This window comes from Lasioglossum baleicum, chromosome 11 (assembly GCF_051020765.1).
Source record: "Lasioglossum baleicum chromosome 11, iyLasBale1, whole genome shotgun sequence".
Taxonomy (NCBI): Eukaryota; Metazoa; Arthropoda; class Insecta; order Hymenoptera; family Halictidae; genus Lasioglossum; species Lasioglossum baleicum.
The window spans coordinates 10,723,436-10,738,398 of record NC_134939.1 but is presented as its reverse complement, the minus strand read 5'-3'; the positions used below and the strand labels follow the sequence as shown (position 1 = coordinate 10,738,398).

The following is a 14,963-nucleotide window of genomic DNA, read 5'->3' as shown; positions in this document are numbered from 1 at the left end:
TGAAACTTTAACGAGGTCTCGAACATTGTCCACGTCCGTATCTTCTCGGGCAGGAAGGGATTCTCCTCTGGATCCCGCTAAGAAGTAGCTGTAGTGCAGGCCAGAGGACATCGTTTCCAGTAAATTTTCCAGCAGTTGCGGGACTCCTCTATCGGGCCAAGTTTTATAGTCCATCGATATACGAACGAATTCCCTTAAATTCCATCCCAGGACGAACTTCGGGGTCGAATAGGATGAACAGAGAGGACGGAGAGAGAGAGAGAGAGAGAGAGAGAGAGAAAGATGGTGGAAGGAGACAGGGGTTTAATTTGTAAAAGCTAATTTGTTCAACTTTTAACGTATCTCCTCTCTGATTCGTTGTACCACTGGTCCCACAGGACACCGAGACTGCTCCAGGGAATCGATCGACCCACTTGTGAGCTGTATTCCCTCAGCTAAAGGGTGAAAAATGAATGGGGGTGGGATACTTTGAAAGGATTCCCGGATAAAGGCCTCTGATTTATTTCGTGACTCGAATAACACTGGCCAGTGGGAAATACGGTCCGGTAATTAATTGTCGCGGTTTACGATCGTTCCTGGATTTTCTGTTTGCTCCTTCGTGGTGTTGCACAGCTCGAAGACTGCCATAATTGTTTGCTCTGATTGAAAATGGTTTTATCGTTGTCAATCAGGTTCGGTTACCGAAATTGCCAACAATAATACATTTCGAAAAAAGCTCTTGTAATTACTCTGGAATAAATTGTTTATTTTACCGTAGAAATAAGTCACGGAAAGCTAGAATGTTTTGAGAGCAGAATCCGCGAGGGCTCATGAATATTCCGATATGGTGATTATTCGAATGTTAATGAACGGTAATTAGATTTCCTGATATTCACTTGAGTTTGCTCGAATTTCCACGTCAATAGACTGATTTAACGAAACGAGAACGAGAGAGAGAGAGAGAGAGGCAGCGTTTTATTTCAATTTAAAATGTTAAATTTTGAATTCGCCGTGTATGTGCAAGAATATTGAAATTATAGCGAACGGTTTTGCGGGGAATCGATAGTTATTGAATGTTTACTCGACGGCAATTATTCGGAACGATTCCGCGCGTATCAAGCATTTTGATTCCACTTCAGAGATATATTTTTAGCACAATAACTGCGAGGGACGTAACCATTAAGAAAAAGGGAAAAAACGAGGCAGAGAAAGTGGAACCGAGAAATCCTGGTTCCTTTGTTTCCTTTCCAACAACGAAGCTTCTTTTTTTTCTCGCTTCGACGTCTTCAATACAGTCTTTGTCTCTGTCAGTTTTATCCTCGTCCCTCCAGCTGCGTCAGAAACGTTTCTCTGTGGGCTCGAGAACAGAAGGGGTTGAGCTGAGGATGGAGAGATAGGAAGAAAGAAATTATGAAGGTATGACCAAGATATACCTTCTGCACCTTTAAGATTCTAAACTCCTTAGAGTCGCAAAACAAACGAAGGGGACCGTATGGCGATGCAGTGTATGTTCAAAATTTGTTTACTGACATCCTAGTAGCCCCATCTATGGATTTATAGTGGTACCATGTAATTTTAACCTCTTTCAGTGCCCTAAAATTTTCTTTTTCCACGAAGTTTATTTGTTCTTCAGTATCGAGATAGAACGCCGTTTAGCAAGTGCCGAAAGCTTGTGGAAGGTGTGGGCAATTCGAAAATGCCCAATTCTTTATTACCCCAGTCTCGGAAGTCTTTTGGGCGAGCCGTATATATTATCCTCGAATCTCCTAAATCCCGGCATTCACAGGATAGAATGTTCAAGTCAGCGATCGATGGGATTCTTTCGATCGCGAAGCCGCCTGGAAAGCCAGCGTCGAATTTTCCGCGTGGGATTCTCCCCCTTCACGCGAAAGAAAGGGAAACGGAGAACACGGGGAGGGGAGGGGAAAAGAGAAAGAGAGAGCCGTCAAAGTCCGAGATTAAATTCTCAGCAATTATCAACTCTCCATTAATTTCCCCGGTTGCAGGCCGACGTAGCAAAAGGAGTCTCGGGGCTGTGCGAGGGGGTGGAAGTGGGCAACGAAGGCCGTTTGCCCCGCTCTATTTTCTTTCATTTCACGGGCTCGGGGCATCCTTAATGCGAGGCGGACGAGAAGGAAGCCCCGGGAACAAAGAGGGTATCGACGATATCGAGGTGGGAAAGCAAGCCCTCTTTACAAGCGGAAGACTGAAGAAAACGACGAAGCTCCCCCGTTGCTCGCTGCATCGGCAACGACTCTTCCGAATCCCCTTTCACCCCCGTCCCCCACTCCTCTTCCCCCGCCCTTTCTGTCCCGAAGTTGTCGCAAATCCCTTTTGGACCAAGAGAGACTCGACTGCCCTCCCTCCCGCCACCCTCTCTCCTCTAGGTTCTATATAGATATAACCCCGGCGAGTGTGAAGAGCCCTCGAAGAGAATACCTCTCGAGGTATAAGCGCTTCCTTTTGGTCCTTCCTTATTTCGAGGAGCAGCGTCACCGTTCGAACCCGGGAAAAGGACTACGTGGATTTACTTCGATAACAGAGATACGCCGAGCAACTCACTATGCCCCACCTACACCTCCGTTAGCCTACCAGAAAGAAAGGGGTGAACCCCGCGATGCCACACTGACGGGAATGCCAAGTGCTAACTGCAAGAAATTATTTTTCGCGGTCGTCCAATTGTGTGATTCTAAATTAAAAAATAGTCATAAATGAACTGTAAATATTTATTGTGATAATCCTAAATGAACAATGAATGTGTAGTTGAGCAAATATCGTAAAACATTTTAGAATTTTAGTTATGCGTGTATTTTCACGAATTAATCTTGCAAATTTATTTTTCAGTTTTTAAACGACTGCGAACTTCACCTCTAGCGGTTATTAAGACTATAATTGTACACAAACTGTAAGCCTAATGTACAATTGTAAAAGCCGAAATAAACCTACAATAGGTTTCAGTGGCTGAATAAAAAAAAAAATTAATCTTGCAACTTTTGTTCACTTCGCGATCCACATTTTACATGTTTTCTTCGTTTCAGCAGGTGAAGACTTTTTAGCAAGTGACGCGCGGTTTTTCCCGGGGGTTGGGGAATGTTTTCTCGAGTTGCAGCTATCAAAAAGAGGAGAAAAAATTTCGAAACGGGTTTCCCGATTTGACTCGCCGAGGCAACGCAGAAGAGAGAAAAACCCTCGAAGTACTTAACCTGTTTCCTGTTATCCCTTGAAAGCCTCTTATTTCGCGGATGCCACGTTGAATTTCCACGGAATTCGTTGTTGCACGCAGGAGTAATTAAGTGGACAAAAGGAATATAATAGAACGCGGATAGAGAGAGAGAGAGAGAGAGAAAGGCAACATCGAAAAGGTGGTTTTCTTTCTCTCGACAATAAGCCGGACAAGTAACTGTAATTATTTTTCTTTTGCGCTCGCGGTGCCTCTTTTTATTGTCCAGAATATTCACCGTGTCCCGTCGTCGCTGTTCGACGGAAAGAATTCGCGGTGTACACCGTCGCGAATTTTTCTATTCTATCGCGAAACTACGCTGAAACGCGACTCCGAGCTATAGTCTGTGAAATAATGTTTCGTAACTCGAAAAGATTTTCTTTCTCTGTGCATGGTTTCAACATTTCTTTTTAGCAAAGTAAGTAATACCTTTTTATCAAACTTGACTAACTTATTAATATACAGGGTGTTTCAGCTGAAGGAGGCCACCTAAATATCTCTTTATTTTTAATGGCACAAAATGTATTTATGGCATAATTTAAATGGTATCGAAGGAGCAATATCATAGAAGAACAATTTCTTACGTCCGGTTATTATTTCATAGTTTTTTCATGGTCACCGTTATTATTTCATCGGGAAAACTTATTCTTTTTTATTTCATCTTATAGCGGCTGAAAAAAAATACACTTGAATATGCTTAAGTCATTAACAAGATGGAATTTTTTAAAAAGTTTTCCCGATAAAAAATAACGCTGACCTTGAAAAAACTATGAAAAAATAACCGGACAAATAAAAATTGTTTTTCTGTCTATAATATTCTCCTTCGATACCATTTAAATTATGCCATAAATATTCTTTTTGTGCCACTACAAATGAAGGAGATATTTAGGTGGGCTCATTTAGCAGAGGCACCCTGTATGCTTGAAGTATTGTGTTGGCAAATAAGTTCGTTCGGTTTTTTAGAGTGGAATAAATCACAAAAACCGAACGAACTTATTTGCCAACCCAATATATTTGTGAATTATTGGGCATTGGTATTTTCAAAAGTGAATTATTTATTCACCAGAAAACATACAAATGTCTTTGGAATCTGTTAAATTGCTTAAAAAATGTTTCAACCATTTTTAACAGTGTGAACCACCAGTAACATATACAGTGTTCCCAGTAAATATTAAGACAATAATCTTCACTCTACTTAAACATTTAATTACAACCCCCAGACGTTTTAATGAAGCAAAAATCTAGTGTTGAATTTTCACTATTGTTCCTAGTTTAATTCTTCGCGTCGTCTCTGTCTGGAAGAATTGTTATTATGTTTGATGGGAGCCTCGCAGTTTTCAGGGCAGCTAAACTTACTCCTTCATCAATAACTCGATACTATGAAAGATGATATTAACTGCGGGAGAGGAGTATTTTCATCGGTTCGAACGAAATCATTTCTGACAGCTATACAAACGGGAAGTTCGCCGTCGCTGTCATTATATAATAGCGGACGGGGATGGAAGGTTGATTCGTTGTCGAGGAAATACTGGCAGAAGGTGTAACTCGACGCGTATTACTTCGCGCAAACAGAATTAAATTGCGCTCGATCATGGAACGTTACTCTTCCTCCCTGATCGACCGTCAAACTACTCGCAATCGATGGAAGACCTCAATCACGTTTGTCCGGCGATATCTCTAGCACGAGCTACTGCTGGTTTCAGTGATGGTGTAAAGCAGAGAGAATTATCGTTGTGAAAATATAAAAAATAATCTTTACTTCTTCTTTAAACAGGCGAATTCCTTCCAAAACAATTGACTCGTAATAAAAAGGTGTTCCAAACACTTTAATAATTTTCTACAAAAATTTGACATGTTTCTATTCTGCATCGAATATGTTGAATAAATATCAAACATTATGGATGATTTATTGTTATTGTAATTTCATGTTTGAATATCGCAAACGTCTGCACCAACTTCATCAGTATTAAGGACTCGCTCGATTCGATAAACGTCGCACTGGCAATGATGCTAATTGTGCGAAAGCAGGTAGGATCTGCGTTTGCCATTCAATTAACTAACCTGCTCTTTTTTTCATCGTTTAGCGAAACCTTTTACCAAGCTGCCGCTCAAAGAAAATTCTCCGCTAAATACTTGAAAGAGTAAGGAACTTCGAGCGAAATTTGAACGACAACAGTAATTACATTCGAACGTTACATAAAACATCCTTTTGAAAAAGAAGAGAGCGCAAGACAGCATCTCCGGGCTACGCAACAAAGTTCCATTTCCCTTTTATTTATTTTCTTTCTTCCTTTTTTTTTCTCGAGAAGATAGAACTGAAATAACGAGAACTTTCTGGTCCGCGAGCACGAATTAAACATCATACAGAATTTACGGTTACAGTCTCGAGGACCAATTATTACGTCCCTTTCGTGTGTAATGGAGCGCGATAAAGGGAGAAAAAGCTCGTTTACATTAATAATCGACAATTTTCCGCGTTCAGCTTACTTGTGTCCAGAGACTACGCAATGAATTAAAAAGCTTTTACCGAATCATTTCAAACATATTCCGGGTGGTTTTGTTTTTTGAAACCGATCCACGGTGTTCCCTAGATAATACTCCATCGAAATGACGGGCAATTGACTTCAATTATAAACCGTCGTCATTGAATCATTGCTATTGCTGCCAGTCACGCGAATTGCGAAATTATACGTGGACAAAAATATTATTACAAATTTTTTACTTAGCACCCACTTTATAATATTTTAATTCTTTAATCAGATCTGATCTAGACTAAACATTCTTATGGATTATTGCTACACTGGCAAAATTAAATTGTTACAGCTGGGGTCATTAAAAGCAAGATGAAGCAACATCTTTTCAGCAATAGTTAGAGCAAATTAAAAACGATATCAAATAGTTGAAATTTTTCTTTTTATGGTTATTGACACACACACATATCGGAAAAATTGTTACAATTGGCGGCATTCAAACTAAAGTAAAGCAAAATTTTTTGCACCACTGGTTACAGAAAATTGAAAACGATATAAAAATGTTAAAATTCTTTTTTTATTACGTTAAAATTTTTACAGTCGTGAGCATTAAAATACTTGGTGAGATAAAACAAACTCGTCTTCATCAATAGCTACATGTTTGCATACAGAGTGCACTAAGGATGGGATCAAGTCCAATATGTACTCACGAATTAGAGTCAATTCCAATAACCAAGTTTCATTTCATGTATTTCGATTACTACTTACAAGCAATAATGTTTCAATGATTATATTTGAAAAGTATTCATTTTATACAAACTGATATCGAACCTCGGAATGAGTACTTACAAGATTCGAAAAGATACTTATAAGTACTTCGGTGTTGAAAGGAATCGAATCTTTCACAAGTAGTACTCGAATTTTGGATATCAGAACTGCATAGTAGGTTTTAAGCACTTTCTTTATTAAATTCGTAACTATTTAGGAATAATATTTCCGATAGAGATTATTTATGCATTAGAGAGGACAACATAATTGATTTTAAAGGTAAAAAAAAATAATGATTAGAAAGAAAACTCGGAGAATTTCCGCTACGATATTCATAAAAGTTTCGAATCTGTTCAACCAAGATTCGAATATACTTGCAAGTATTATTTCCGTCTACCAAAATACTTGTGAAAGGTTCGAAACTGTCTGGCATAGGTTCGAGTATACTTAGGAGTACTATTTCTATTTTTCGAAGTACCTATAGAGAGTTCGAATTCAATGAATCAAAGTTCGAACCTGTTTGCGAGGTACTTGATCCCATCCCTAGAATGCACATCGTAGATGCGTGGTCCCGGTGACGTCAGTATGTCGACATTCCTCCTCAAAGGGTTAATTGTTAATTTCTCTATTTAGTAATTACTGTCGGCGGCACACAATTTGCAGCAACGCGGCGTGCACCTTTCGTTGTAAAAACTAGGAGATCACGATACACCGGCCAAGTTTAAAAGGACTCGGGGTGGGCGGCAAAGGGGGTGAACGAGGAAACACAATTCTTTACGACTTTAGTCCGCAGTACATACAGAGTTAGGTACTTAAGTCCCGTCTCGTCGGGGTATCCGAGGTTGAAAGGATTTCAATAAAAACAGGAAACAGGCCAAGGACATTTTCGCTGATCGGATAAAGTCGTCCACGTCGTTTACTCGATTCTCGGCATATGCTTTCTTGAAAACGACTTTCCAAGTAACCGACCAAGAAATTTTATGGACACAGGCCAAATGGAATACTCACTTCTCGACAAAGGAACGATATTTCTGAGTATCTCCGCGACCAAGAAAGTGCTTCGGAAAGAAACAGAGTACCCTGTACCTGTTGTCTCCAGTGAAAATAGTTCGGTGGACGGTAGTTCGACCGGAGATTATTTTTTGAAACTTTCATTCTGTTTGATTTTCGATGCTCCAAGAAGAAAGTATATTAAAACACGAATAAAGCATCAAATAATTTTTGAAAGAGAACTAATCTTGTATATTTAATATTTTTAGAAATTCCTGTTTTGCAAGGTAGATGTTATGAAGTTTACTTAAATAAGCATCATATGTAACAGACACATTCGCTCTTTCCGGCCATGTTTGTGCAAACATACGAAGGTTAATATGCAGAGTATGCACGCTGCATAAGATAAGTATAAACTACGATGTAATTATGATCTTGTGTGTCTTACTAGGTACACAAGAAAGTTTTTTGCTTATGTTCGTGGCTCGCAAAGGATCTGAGTAAATGAACAAAACGGATCTTAATATTTTACATCCGAATTATATCCGGAACCCAACAATTTTTATCATAAAAATCAGTAATAATAAATTTTAATTCAACACACTCTCTGTTTAATCTCTGTCCACCGTAGATCTCGAGGAAGTATGTGGAAAAATATGTAAAACAATGTTAGAACACGTGTGCGAAAGGTCGATCGTTTCTGGAAATAGTCGATAACAATGGTCGATTATTGGATTAAAGCTCGATTCGGAGGCAAGTTCGAGGAGGCTCTCGATTCGACGACAGACGGGGGTGGCTGGCAACGAAATGGAATGGAAGAGGAACAATTGGCGAGACATTGAATTTGAAAAGAAAAAAAGGAAAGAGAAAGAAGGAGGCTCGTAGGAAACCAGAGATGAAACGAAAGTAATTCCTGGTGGTGTTCGTCAGTTCGCATTGAACGTAGTGTCGGGTTCGACCCCATCCAGTGAAATACGTACATAAAACGAAGGCGACGCCGAGCCCGGGGTCGGGGTCGAGAGAAAAGAAAAATACTGTCCGCTCGAACCGAATCCGCTGCACGTAGCCGAGGGAACGAAGCACAAAAGAGGATTGCGGCGATTTCGTGCCGAATACAAAGACAAATTTTCGAACTTGCCGGATTACGAAACTTTTCAATCCAACGGAGTCTAATATACAGGGTTATTCCTCTGTCAGGAAATTTGCAATCGTATTTTTTACCGAGGATTAAGGAAGAGAGTTACTCGAAAATCAATTGCCCTCGGGATGCTTGCTTTCGCACCCCACCGCCACCCCATCCCCTGGACGATGGTTTTCATGCGATTTATCGCACACCCTCGGAATTTAGAACTGCGAAAATTGCGTTTCCTCTTCCTCGGACTCCTATGTGGATAAACATTTACGCAGGATCGTAAAATAAAAATGATTAATTGTTAGAGATAGGAACTTTAGATGCACAGTCACATGTCAATTTGTGGGAATGATTTGGTGAGATTGGGTTTTGCGAGAATGATGCCGTTTGGCAGGGTCGCATAATGGCCGGCGAAATAATAAATACTACTAAGGAGGCCGACGAGCCCGGCATTTTTCCTCATTTATGGTGTGCGTAGTCACGCAGTGGAATATCTATGGTGGGTTAAGGAAACTCACGGAACGGTATTTATTCGTCTGGTTGGATCGCTAAAGGAATAATGCACATTTCTCTTGGAGTGCGGAGAACGAAAAGCATGAAAAGAAACATCGTGGCGTTGTGGAGCGCCGAACGGGTTCTCATAAAATGGAAAATAGAAACTCATGATTGGTGTTTGAACGATGTTAGCTACAATGCTTGAACTTCGAGGAGAATCGATCTAATGCGATTACAGTGAAGAATAAACGTCGATATGTATATGTATATGTACAGGGTGTATAAAAAAAATAATGGTCATCCGTTCTAGGGGTGAATCTACACCTCCGAATCGGTGGATATTTGTAAGAGAAACTTGCCAACAAATTGTTTATAACAAAGAAAATTGTTGTTAAAGTTGTTTTTACATCAACACCTTCCACTCATCCAGACGAGAAAAAGTTTGAGAGAAGCCATGTGTCGCAAACAAATAGTTATTGAGATATAAGCCGTTGAAGTTTTTGTAAAATTTGATTGTGTGGAGTTATACGTATAGACGAAAGCTTACGACTACAGTCCACTTGACCGTGTCGATGAGACAGAACATGCTCGATGCTCGTGTGCTTGTCTCAAGCCAAACGAAATTTAAAGGCACATTCGAAGTTGCAAAATGTGAAAGAATACCTTATATCCACTGTTACACATAATAATATTAATCCTACATTATAAAATACGAATGTCAAGTATAGGTACTTACAAATGTTTCAGAATCTTCTGTTCCTCCATCGGATCAACAGGACTTACATCTTATTAACGATGAAGCACAAAACACGACACTTCTATACAATCACTGAACACTAATCAACACACTTCCCGAAATCGTGATTGCGAACGGGAAGAAGTTACTCCGACCACGGTCGGATTCTGTCTCATTGACACGATCGGGTGGACTGTAGTAGTAGGCTTTTGTCTATACGTATAACTCCACACGATCAAATTTGGCAAAAACTTTAACGGCTTACATATATTATATATAGCACAGAATGGATGACCATTACTTTTTATACACCCTGAACATACACCGATCGAAGAAAGATGCAGATGTTCGAGCTATAAACAATTTTCAAGTCTATTTTTCAAACAAACAGAGTAGCGAAATTTTATTCGGGACCAACGGGAAAATTCGTGTGTTACACCGCCGCGTATTTTCAGGATTTGCCGTATATTTTAATATTGGTTTGCCGATTTGGAAATTTCAACGGAACATAATCCTTTTTGTTTACCTTTTACGGGCGCATCTTGCTCCGGTTATTGGAAAAACGGAAGTTACGAGGCTTCGAAAACAATTTTATTTGATGAAACGCTGCTCGTCAATGGAAAAATGTACTGGGGTTTTGGAAATTGTAGAAATTCTACGATATATGGAATATGTTTTGTAGAGGTTTCAATTCACTGCTTGGTTCCGAATTTCGATGAAAATGAAAAATTTGGCTTTCATCGAAGTCTAAATTAGAACCTTGAGTGGGAGTCTGTCTTAAAACTTCAACGTTTACTGAAGATCTACTTCAAAATTTAATACAAAGTCTAGGCAGCTTTAGGATTAACTCAAAGCCTAACTAATGGCTATCCTTGACCTAATTACAGTTGGGTTGCAATTTAACTGGCACCTGACGTAAATCTCGTGCGAACATGACCATGTTAAACCCAAAACTTCAGACAGTGCTATTAAAAATATGCCACGAAATTGTTTAATATTTCTAATTCGACGAGAACAACTAGGTCCATCAGTGGAATCTGGATTTTACACATTTATGGCAAAAATGAGTAGTTACGATTCAAGACCGTAAATAAAATACATGAATTCGGAAGTACCATCATATTATTTTCTAATAAAATAATACTTTGACCAATAAAGTATTGCAGTCTATCGGATAATCGAGAAAATTCGCGTCGTTTCTAAACGTTGGCAGAGTTAATATGTTAACACTCGTTAGCATATTTAAAAAAAAATTGTATACATAAAAATGGAATAGAAAAGTTATAAAATTGCCACGTTAATGCTCTAATGAACTATTATTGGACCCACTCTTGTGTAATTTATTTCCATCGATCGACCGGCAAGAAACTTTTTTAGTCTCCGAATATGTAGCAGATTCCCATCACGGAAGGTGGATCAGTCGATTTATGTGAATTTCGGTCATGCTATCCGCAGCAGGCGAGTCTCAGAAATAGGAATTCCCAGCGAAATCAATAATTTCCTGGCAGAGCATTCATCAAATCGCGAGTAACAGTGTGAAGCCGAGTCGAACGTGACACCGAGGGTACGAAAATGTCTCGGAAAGGAAAACTACCGTCCACTGGAAATGTAGTTGAGCCATGTGGCGAATCCTGAATAGAAGAAGAGGACGAAGAGTTTAGAGAGAGAGTGTGTGTGAGAGAGTGAGAAGAAGGGGGAGAAAAAGACGCGAAGGGAGGATTTGTAGATCCGTGTTCAAAGGAAAAACAAGTCCATCCTCCTGGCTGGCCAACAAGTCTGGCCGAGGCTACCAGAAGCAACCATCGCTACCTATATTGATTCCGTCTTATTCCATTTCTCGTTCCCGATAAGAATTGAATGTTCGCCTCTCACCATCCCCATTCCGCCTCTCTCTTCCCTCTTCACGTTTCTCCCCTTTGTCGTTCGGCTGTTCGTTTTCTTTCGCTTTTACTCATTGTTTTGATTAGGCGAACGTACAACGTGAACGCCTCGAACGACGTCGGGGACTTCAAAGCCTCTCTTACCGGGAAAGACGTTCGGACCGAACGACGAATGATCTATTTCTATTGTATTTCTGAGAGGTATTATTACTACCTGCTTATGTTCGTTCGTTGGCGTGCTGTTAATCTCTTTAGTTCCTTCCGGTCCCTTATTCATAGCATTTTCACAGTCTAGTTAATCCGAATCTATTATTCAAAATATTCCTCCTGGTGTTCAACTTGTGTAATACTAAAATTAACTACCCTTATATGAAATCGTGATGCAAAATACAAAATACTCCAAAAAATTGATTTTTCTCTACATTCTCTACATGTTAATCTTAAATTAAACAGTGATCTAATTTATTCAAAAATTACAAGTTTGCTGCGGCACTCCAACTACTTCAGCATACAATCCTAATGCAAAATTATGCATACAGATTATCCCCAAAAATCGATTCTCTTTGCATTTGGAGCACCGCGTGTCCAAAGGGTAAAACGGGGCAGGGCACGCAATGGGAATCGTCGCGAGAGAGTTCCTCGTCGCTGTTGGAAGCGGAAAAGAGCTCCGCTAGCTAGTTCGGTTGTTCGCCAGCTAGCGGGCGCGTCCCGTTTTCGCTAATTGCAGCCGAGAGCGGAAACACGACGGCACCGGTTCCGCTAATCGACGCGGAAAGGGGGGGGGGGCGGGGGTCTGAATCGCGTATCTATACTCACAAGTGGTCCTGCCGCTTGAACGCCTTGCCGCACATCGTGCACACGTATTTCCTCTCGTCGCTGTGCGTCAGCTTGTGCTTCGTGAGCGCCGATGCGTTGTTGAACACCTTCCCGCAGACCTGCGACAGAAACCGTGCACCGTGTCAGCGCGTCTTTAGCTGCGATGCTGCCTCGGTGACAGTTGGCTTATTTGCGTCGTCGCCGGGCGAGGGGACACAAAACGGCACCGCTCCAAGACGTTTGCATTCACTTAATTAACGCGGAGTTATTAAATGGGGCACCTCCCGAGCCGCGCCGAAATTGCGTGGGCGTGCATCCTCGCCGATCCCGAAGGAATCACCTAATTTCTATGTTCTGCACCTGTGGTAGATGCGTTTTTTGAAGCTTCATAAAACCACGAAGTTGGAACAGTGAAAATCATCGAGCGTCATACGAGGTAAATATTAGATATTGATTTTCAGACCTTGCACATTCTTTATCAAATTGTCTGCAGTGTAGCCTATACGCAGACTCATTTTATGTCTTAGTTTGTGGATTTTTATAAATATTTAATAGTTTGTGTCTGTTATGAGTCAGTTAAAAAAACTTCAATGGATTAGTGTACTACATGAATAAAAAAGAAAGAATTAAAACAAGTAAATTAAACATGATGTGTAAAAAGAATTATGTGAATGGAATATTGTAAACAGTAATTCTTTTGTAAGTATATTTTCTCTCTCTCTCTCTCTATTTAATATAAGTGTAGCTGTAAGTTAGTTTATAAGCTAGTAATAAGGTCAGGTTGTAAAATCGGCGAGGAGGAGTAAAGGAAATGAAGGGAAAGTTATGTGAGAATTGTAACCCTAAGGGGAATCAAATACAGTTATAGTAGCAGTAGTAGTGTAAAAAGAATTAAAACTAGTAAGTAAAATAAAATAAAAATTCGAGAGTGAAGTCAGTCATTTCAACTGGTATCACAGTATCGCAGGATCGAGCATTAAGAGGGAGGGTTTAATTGCTAATCTGATATGAGAACGTAGGGAACCGTGCGCACGTTCATCGAGCAAGTAACAAAATTACGGGCTGGCAATCGCGGACAAACTAAGTGTAACGGGCTCGAATCGAGTCGCACGATTTTAATACACGATAATCGGCGCGCGTTTCGCGCAAATGTTCGCAATTCTCCGCGGGCCGGCACACGTTCCGAACGGTTCATTGCAAACTCGCGAAACGGAACGCACTGGACACAGTTTTCAATTACCGCGCGCCAGCTATCGTAAACCCGGGGCTGGACAAAGTTTTACGACGATCATTAGAACGCCGATAAAGATACCATTGCCGTACCACGGCGTTCGCGTTACCATCGATCACGACATTTTGCTTTCGAGTCTCCCTTTCATGTCCCTGTTTTTTCCCCGTGTTTTACGCGCTGTTTGTTCTCGCGAACGTTGTCTCACGTCCTTACCTAAAATTGATATACAATGTAACATGAACCTTTTTTACCGAAAAATTGACAGAACAACAAAATATAAATAATTCTATGGAAATATATATTATATCAATTTGTTCAAACAGACAAATTTTGTTCTTCTATAACACATCTGATTTTCCAAAATGTGTTATAGAAGACTGTTCAAAAGAATTTTATGGGATTTTTACTTCCTTGAAATTGATCTTGATCGATTTCACAAAATCACATTATTTTAAAAAGTGTATCATGCTTAGAACTAAAAACTGTGTCTTGCAATTTCTATAAAATAAGTTACAAAGATCTCTGAATAAAAATTTGTCGAACAATGGTTAGTAATTTCAAAGTCTCCAGAACACGACGAAGGGGAGAAGCTGAATCATCTGTAACAGTGGCGTTTGACCTAAGCAACGCCGACGCGTTCGAAACCGAATCCGCTATTTAGTTCGCGAAAACGAGACAGTCTGTCGCTTGTGAAATTTCTAATTACGCGAGACGGTGGCACGGCATTTCGTATTAACAACAGCCGCGCCGAAGACGTGGTCGAGGGTGTTGGGGATGGTATGCCTGTTAAGTATGTGGAATTGGGTTTATTACTCGCCCAGGGCCGCGTACTATTTCAGGAACTATTCCAGGAAGCTAAAAGCTGAGGACCCGCGCACATGGACGTTGTTCCATTCGAAAGTCCGAGAACCGTGCGCAAGAATAGCCGGAATTGGTGTCGAATTTGCCGTCGCCAAATATCGCGCGAAATTCCGTGCATCAAATTCGGAGGGAAACTGCCCGGGCGTTTCTGATAAAATTAACCCTCCGACCCTTTCATTACTATGCTCTTTCCTTGTCACGTCGCTCGTTTCTATGGAATGGCTCTTGTGCTCTCTCTCTCCTCGATCGTAAATTTTAGTACCTACTCAAAACACTCTTCCGAAAAGAATCGAATACACTCAAAGATTCCTTTCTTCGCGAGAAAATATTATTCTGGAATAAATTCCTCTGACGATCGATTCTTCCGTGTTCGAAGCATTGACC

General features: G+C 40.4%; 1 protein-coding gene across 8 annotated transcripts in view; it reads right to left on the bottom strand.

Annotated features, from left to right (window-relative positions):
- LOC143213267 (uncharacterized) overlaps window positions 1-14,963 on the bottom strand; it is a 516,895-nt gene that overhangs the window by 102,942 nt on the left and 398,990 nt on the right. For all 8 annotated transcript variants that reach the window (XM_076432949.1, XM_076432950.1, XM_076432956.1 and 5 more), the window contains one exon: window positions 12,488-12,606. In XM_076432949.1, the coding sequence (XP_076289064.1) occupies window positions 12,488-12,606 (119 nt within the window). The remainder of the gene's footprint in view (window positions 1-12,487; window positions 12,607-14,963) is intronic.